General features: G+C 41.2%; 2 protein-coding genes across 2 annotated transcripts in view; one reads left to right on the plus strand and one right to left on the minus strand.

Moving 5' to 3' along the window:
- The window catches only part of ORC2 (origin recognition complex subunit 2), a 32,540-nt gene extending 29,933 nt beyond the window's left edge, over nt 1–2,607 (plus strand). Inside the window, exon 17 of the mRNA XM_025202223.1 lies at nt 2,471–2,607. The gene's annotated coding sequence lies outside the window, so the exon portion shown is untranslated. The remainder of the gene's footprint in view (nt 1–2,470) is intronic.
- On the minus strand, nt 1,838–7,577 carry NIF3L1 (NGG1 interacting factor 3 like 1). The gene is made up of 6 exons (XM_025202224.1): nt 7,508–7,577; nt 5,899–6,067; nt 5,346–5,469; nt 4,756–4,894; nt 3,546–3,629; nt 1,838–2,592 (listed from the first exon to the last, which is right to left on the minus strand). Exons 1-6 carry the CDS (start codon nt 7,560–7,562, stop codon nt 2,408–2,410), a joined length of 756 nt encoding a protein of 251 aa, XP_025058009.1. The 5' UTR covers nt 7,563–7,577; the 3' UTR covers nt 1,838–2,407.
- Nucleotides 7,578–7,616: the final 39 nt, after the last annotated feature.

Here is a 7,616-nt window from a genome sequence, read left to right on the forward strand (position 1 = left end):
CAAATTAAACCTCTGTTGCCCTCTTAAGGAAAAAGCTGGGTTCGTATGGATCAGCAGCGCTTAGAGATCCTCATGCTCCTTTCCCGAACTCCACGTGCTTTCTCTCTCTCCAACTTGGGCGGAAACTATCCAAGCCTTTTGTACGGCTAGCAAGCCAATAGCTAGCTACCACGTGTGCCTATATTAAGATTGGCCAATAATGTGGCGGAAATCTTAATACAAAGGGCGGGAACTTCCTTGTACTGTGCATCACCGTAATGCAAAAGAAATGCACGATGCAAAGAAGGCTACAAAACTGGCGGGAAAAACTCCTGCATGCGGGTTCTTAATTGCAACAGAACACTCCACCGTGCAAAAGAGCTACAATTTAGCGGGAACACAATTTAGCGATGCCGAAGCACACACAAACAAGAAAATCACAACTTTGGGTTGTGACATCACCTAGCTTGGAGGTCTTCAAGAGGAGGCTAGATAGTCACCTGGCTGGGGTCATTTTACCTTGGTCCTCTTTCCTGCCATGGGGCAGGGGGTTGGACACGATGATCCATTGTGGTCATGTCCAACGCTACAATCTATGAGTTACCTTACTTAACAAGTTATGTTAAGGCTTGGGGGACTTGAGAGTCATGACTGACCACAAGATGAACACGAGCCTTCAATATGATGCTGTGGCTAGTAAAGTGAGCAAACCGCTGGCTTGCATCCATAGATACTTCTCAAGCAAATCCCAGGATGTCATTCTCCCATTGTACTCAGCCTTGGTGAGGCTACAGCTGGAGTACTGTGTCCAGTTTTGGACTCCACAATTCAAAAAGAATGTGGAGAAGCTTGAGAGAGTCCAGAGAAGAGCCACGCGCATGATCGGAGGTCAGGAAAACAGACCTTATGATGACAGGCTGAGAGCTATGGGACTCTTTAGCCTGGAAAAGCACAGGCTCAGGGGTGATCTGGTGGCCACCTATAAGTTTATCAGGGGTGTACACCAAGGTCTGGGGGAATGATTGTTCACCAGAGTACCCCAAGGGTGACAAGATCAAATGGTTATAAACTCCTGCAAGACTGTTTCAGGCCAGACATAAGGAAGAATTTCTTCACTATCCGAGCTCCCAAGGTCTGGAATAGCCTGCCATCAGAGGTGGTTCAAGCACCTGCATTGAACACCTTCAAGAGAAATTTGGATGCTTATCTTGCTGGGATCCTATGACTCCAGCTGACTTCCTGCCCCCGAGGCAGGGCGCTGGACTTGGTGATCTTCCGAGGTCCCTTCCAGCCCTACTGTCTATGAAGGCAATTCTCCTGGTCAAACATTTGTAGTAAAAACCTGTGGCATCCTCAAGCCCTAGCAAAAAGAGCACCCATGTTGCATACTCTTATAGGGGGATTTAGATTTCAGTTACCCATCAATTAGCAGTTTTGTTTTAAGTTTTTATACAGGTTACTGCAATCTCAAGTCCTTGTCCCTCCTGCCTGTCTTTCTCGGGCTTTGCCTGTGCTACAGCTCCAGGAATTTTAGCATTTGAATAGAAATTAGGAAATTTCAATGAATGTATTGTAGTTCTGTGTGTGTTGTGTTAAACCCTTTTTTAGCTTCATCTAGCAGCATCTTAAAAGGATGTTTTCAAGACTCTACAAAAGTTAATGTTTTTGTCACCAGTTTGAATTCAGCCATCCCCTTAAACTGTTTGCAACTCATATATGGTAGCACACCAGCATGTGTAAGCTAAAGAAGCTACTTTACCCGTCAAAGCTGGAATAAAATTACAGAAAGCAAACATTACTGATTAAAACCAGCCCTAGCAATCATATAACATTATTACCATAAGTAAGGAAACCTGTATTTAAAGATAAGAACGCAAACATTTTAATTTCTGTCTACAATGCAGGTAATAAAACAAGCTGAAATTTCTCATGTTTGCAGATGTAAACAATCTGCCTTAGCATCACATTAACACTATTTTTGCAACTAAATACCCTTGCTGCCTTCTACAAAGCTAATGCCAAAGTGTAGGGAGATAGTTAGAGTCTATTAATGACCTATAAATATAAAAGTAATTTAAAGTTTACCAGGAAATTTGCTGCCACTAGTCCAGTTGTGATTTGGGACTAACTTTCTAGCCCTAGTAAAATTAAGTAAACTTAAAACACGGAGGCCTCACTATTGTATTTTCGTCAACTGAATTTAAGTATTCTTATTATCCAATACATGTTGCTTGAGTGCTGATGTACTTACTTTCTCTCCTATCCCTAGTGAAGTACAGCAGAGTAAAGCACTGAAAAAGCCTTTAATTTGTGAGCCTGAAAAAAAACAACAGTATTTTTCTTTATTTATCAGATATATTTCCCTAAGCATAGGAGAGACAGTATTGTCCAATTATTCTAGACTCCATGCGGTGACCTTTGCTTTCTTCTATGCCAGTTGAAGAGGGTCTCTATCGATTTCTGACACAATGATGTTAACTTTATTTTCTAGGTGGGTGTCCAGCATGTCTCGCAGCTCCAACAGGAAGCCTCGCTCGCTGTTACTGTGCTCACACAGAATCACACTTATCCCATTGCCAACAACATCCAGCACTTCATGGTGGGACATCTCTCCTGTCAGCATGAGAAGAGATACACCATACAGTACATAAAACTACAGTATTTGCAGTTCATTACACAGAATAATCTATAACATCAAATAATAATTTAAGTGAACCATGAAGAAGAGTAAAAACTTAAAATTTTTTAATAAAAATTCTTTCACCATTTCTACTGACATTTTTACTTCTTGCATTCTTCCTCTATTTCCAATCCTCACTTTTTAAACTGAGGTTCTAATGGATGCACCTTCTTGTGTTTTTATAAACATCTTGAACATGGAACATTTAAATCTTTGGGAAATGTCTAACTTTGGTTTTCAGAATATTTTGTAATTTATCCTAGATGTATTGAAATGTTGCTAACCAGTTCCTTGTGAACAGTAAGGTGTTTTTTTGTGGGAGGGTTTCAACCAGATGCACAACAATTAAGTCTTTAAAAGGAAGTTGAGCACTTCTCACCCGCAGGATTCTTTGTAGGAAAAAAGGGGAAAAAAAAAAAAAGAAAAGAAAAAAGGCTTTTTATTGTATTTTCTCTCTTCCTGTATGCAGGCCTGAGGGTTTATTTTATTTAATTTTATTTTACACTTTGGAATTAGAAACACTTACCCCATGATTTTGGTAAATGTAGATGTATACACATGTAGACAGGTTAAGTACAGGCATCTATATTATCATGCATAAATTTAATGTTCACAATGAACTGGTCTTGGGAGTCTGGTAAGCTCTCCTGACTGACTACAGAAAAAAAGTCTCTCCTACCCAGCATTTCTATTGTACCTGACAAAATGAACAGTTCAGCAGTAGACCCATCTTACTCCTCAAAGTATTTGTTCTTTTAGTAACTGATTATTCAGCAGCGATACCTGATGCCCTGTCATGGCAGGTTCCTTCAGCAGCCAGTCAGACTACTCTTTGTCTAGTAAATATTTTCATTAAAAAAGGATGCAACAGGAACAAGTCGCATACCAGTGAGATAGAGGTCAGCTTCCACCCCCTGCAGGACACTTCTTCCAGAACCAGCACACACAGCAACTGTCCTTATTTGGGATTCTGCATGAAAATAAATGCCACAATTAAATTCCCTCCCTATCCTTCAGCCTTGATGCCAACACTGACGAGATAATTTGCAGTGCTAACATTTTGTCTTGCTCAGGACCAGTGGAAATTTGTTGGATGCAGAAAAGGGATTTTAAATTTGGAGGTGGATGGGCCAACCACTTCTCCAGGAAGACAGCAAGATGCCTCGAGCGCTAGAAAGTGTTGATGCATGAACTACTCAGCACTCCATTCTGCCTGCTACCAGAAACCTTCTGAATTGGTGCATGGAGAAAGAAAGATGCTTTTACATGGCACTACTGGCCACTATAGTTTGGTAACTACACCTTTCAGACTCTTGTCTGAAGTAGGAGTCACACCCTGAATTAGGTACTTTAAAAACAATGACTACAGTTTCTGAATAACTTGCACAAAATATGCTTTTCAGTTTAAATAATATACTTGCCTATTACAGGTAGGTTATAAAGGAAAGATTATCTAGTCTTACAAGTTACACCTCTTGAGGAATGACAGCATTTCTATAGAGGTTAAGATGGAAAACTGAACAAAGATGACCTGGGCTTTGTTTCCAGGTTTTACTACTGCCTCATGGTTTGACCTTGGACGCATCACTTCCTCTGTTTTTCAGTTTATCTATCGCCCTCTAATCATGGATATTTATACACATTTCCAAGGTGCTAAAATGTGCTTGAAATATTAAGAATTCTAGTTTTTAGATCTCAATTATGTCGATAATTCTAGAATGACTATGTAGCATTTCATGGTAACATTTGTCCCCAGAAATCTTGGGGAAGAAGTTTAAGACAGGAGAAACCATTGTACAAACAATGAAAAAGCTAATCCGTACTCTGCTTGTGTACTTCCTCCTTCACAGGAATGACCAGTGAAATGCAAAACTCACCATTAAAATACAGACTACATTAGGAGCAAGACTTTCAATGATTTGTGTAGCATAGTAATTACTAAATTAGTTAGTTGTTCTTTGAACAACTAGCTACTTCACACAAGGAATCATACCAGTCCTAAAGAGAGGATACAGCAGTCTCTTTCCCATACATGTGCATGCTAATTGTATACGAGGGGCACCAATTATGGTAAAAAGTCATACTTGTAGGTTTACCTAATGTCTTTCCCACACCAAGGGCCAGGCGGACGTAAGACAATTTTAGGTAGTTTTTGATTCGTTCAATTAAGGCTGACAGGGAAGCTGGCTCGCTCAATTTGCATAGACGTCCCATTCCAGTCTGTGGAAGCAGAGGCTGTAAAAAAAACAAACAAACAAAAAAACGTTTAATGACTGTGAGAAAGCTCATACCAGCTAATCAAATACTTTTTACTCTACAGGAACGGACATTTGAGGGGTACATTGGAAATAACTACAAAGAGAAAGAATTTCTATGTACTTTGCAAAAGATCGAAAGGACAAGATAATCCATTGAACCTGTCTGCACTAGATACCACAAATAGATTAAGAGGTAGTACAGGCCACACAATTAGCCCCACTTCTTTTGCAAAGCATAAGTGCTCTCAAGTGCCCCAATGTCAGTGGTAAGGAAACCTGAGAAAAGGCAGCATAAGGAAGCTTACATTGCTGCCAATACTTTTCTTGTTCTGGGGGTAAGCCATTTTACTCTCTAGAGCCATCAACATGCCATCAACAAACATTACAGGCAATTCAGTGAAAGGGGGAACAGCAGTAAAGTTTATTACCTTCTGTAACAACAAGATCTCAGTCTTGCGATAAAGGCCGTTCTGGGATAATAACGCCACTACATCCTGCATTGCCTTTTCAGTACAGTTCAGACTAACTCGTGTCTGGTCCTCACCTTCAGCCCTGCAAAATAACAATAGTTTTATTTTTTTTAAAGAAGAAAACAGAATGTCAGAATCTAATGAACAGAACACAGAGCTCTCCTATTAAGAGTAGAAGGGACAAGGTAACAATGCAAAATAGAAGAAACATAGCTCAAAAAATGTTTTTTTTTTTTGTTTTTTTTTTTTATAGACTCAGCAATGGCAACCCTACTCTCCTCCACACACACACACACACACACAAAAAAGAAAAAAGGATGGCATTTAAATCAACAAAATGACATGCTATAAAGAAATCCTAATATCACTAAACTTTGGTATCACTAAGCAGATCAGGTAAGACCAGCAGGCTGACTAGAAAGAACAAGTGATAACAAGAGAGTGTGACATGTCAATGGTGTTTATTTTTTTCAAAGCAGCAGGAGAAAAACCAGAGTGCCACATGCAGTACCTGGCAGGGAGAGTCACAACAGATGAAACCTCTGGAATTGTCTGCACTTTGGACAGGACAGCCTCCAGCTGCTCAGCCTGGCCCACTATGAACTCCACTCGGTGACTGCCCTCAGTTGGATATGTTAGAGCAGTCGATGGTTGTATTGGGACAGAGGAGGTAGAGGCACCTGAGAGAACATGCAACCCAGCAGTTTATGATACCACAAACACAAAACAACAAAATGGCCCCCAGCGCTGAGGATCTGTCTCGAGAAATCCAGTGCCTGTGATTTATTAGCCAATTTTAGGAGTAAAAAAAAAAAAAAAAAAAAAAAAAAAAAAATCAAGATCTACAAGGAGGTTTTATATAGCTGAAATTCTAGTGTGGAAGGTTGTTACTCTCACAGTATTCAATTCAAAGCAGTTCAGAGCAAAAGAAGTTTCAATTCAGAAAGTTATTTTCCATGGCTAGATGTGCATCTTACAGGGAGATCTCCATGTTAACTCTTAGCCAACATTTTCCTGTTGCTGCTAAATTTACAGCTCTTTCTTAAGTTGAAAGTAAGCATTGCTGGGGAAAATTGTTTTATCAAGTTTTAGTGGAAGTGTCTCTTCCCATGCTTCTCCACCCCAATAATAATACAAATGATTATTATACTAGGAACTGCACTTATTAGTCAGAAGATACCAGAACACATCTTGCAGTCTATGGCTTAAACACTTGTGCCAGAACACTCAAACATGCTGCAGTGCTTCCCATCCTGATGTGGCGAATAACAGAACTGTATCGATTAGAGCCGAAATAAATCCAAGGCTCATCCCTAAAGGAAGGTGCTAGACTATTCATTTTGATTATATCTGTTGGTGCTTTTTTGGGCATAGCATTACACATCAGACAGCTTGCCCACTAGATACTGCCTTAGGTTATATCCCTTGCCTGATTAAATAGCACCTACAATTCATGATCAATCATCAAGGAACGGAATTGGGAGTTGGAAGATCTGTCACTAAACTGGTTGATCTTGGACGTGTCCTTTAAACTTTGGCGTGCTTTTGTCCCATAAAGACTTCCTTCCTGGTGAAGGAGGAAATCCATGACTGAGAAGTGCTCACACCCTATGTAGACCAAGGCCAAGCAAATAACACTGAAAATGCATCAGGGCATTTTCAGCTGACAATAAACATTCTGCCTTTTGTAATGGGGGGGGAAAAAACACATGCCCATCCTGCACCCATCACTTCCCTAAGCCAGAAACCCAGATGAGATCCAGCTCTATGCACTCAGCCAGCGGCCTACATACCAGCTTAGGATGCACAAGACAGCTGGGTCGGAAGGACCTTATGAGGTCACATCTAGCGTGGTCCCCCTCTAACCTGCTCTTAAAAGTTTCCAAGGATGGAGATCCCAAACCTTCTCCAGGCAGCCTGTTCTGGTATCTAATCCCCAGAAAGTTCTCCCTCACCTCCAGGCTGAAATGTCTCGCAGCAATTCTGGCTGAGATTAGGGCCAGGAGGGGCCTCAGTTCACATCTAGCACAGTGGCCAGCGCAAGGCAGGATCATGGGGTGGAGGTGGTGTGTGTGTGTGGGGGGGGGGGGGGGGGTGTGCACTGGTGTGCTTGAACCCACCTTTGATTCCTGCTTCTCCCTCCCAAAGTTTAAAAACCAAGTGCCTGGCAACCATGCCACACACAGCACCTGCAAGCGCCAGTGAGCATAGGTCCCAGACCGGCTGGAG

Source organism: Alligator sinensis, unplaced genomic scaffold (assembly GCF_000455745.1).
Source record: "Alligator sinensis unplaced genomic scaffold, ASM45574v1 scaffold566_1, whole genome shotgun sequence".
Classification (NCBI taxonomy): Eukaryota; Metazoa; Chordata; order Crocodylia; family Alligatoridae; genus Alligator; species Alligator sinensis.

Excerpts from the sequence above, each read along its gene's own strand:
- NIF3L1 (XM_025202224.1), bottom strand. The coding sequence starts at position 7,562 with ATGGTTGCCAGGCACTTGGTTTTTAAACTTTGGGAGGGAGAAGCAGGA. Across the intron at positions 4,895-5,345 it reads AGATCTTGTTGTTACAGAAG|CCTCTGCTTCCACAGACTGG; the intron begins GTAATAAACTTT and ends TTTTTTTTACAG. Across the intron at positions 3,630-4,755 it reads TGGTGTGGGAAAGACATTAG|AATCCCAAATAAGGACAGTT; the intron begins GTAAACCTACAA and ends ATTTTCATGCAG.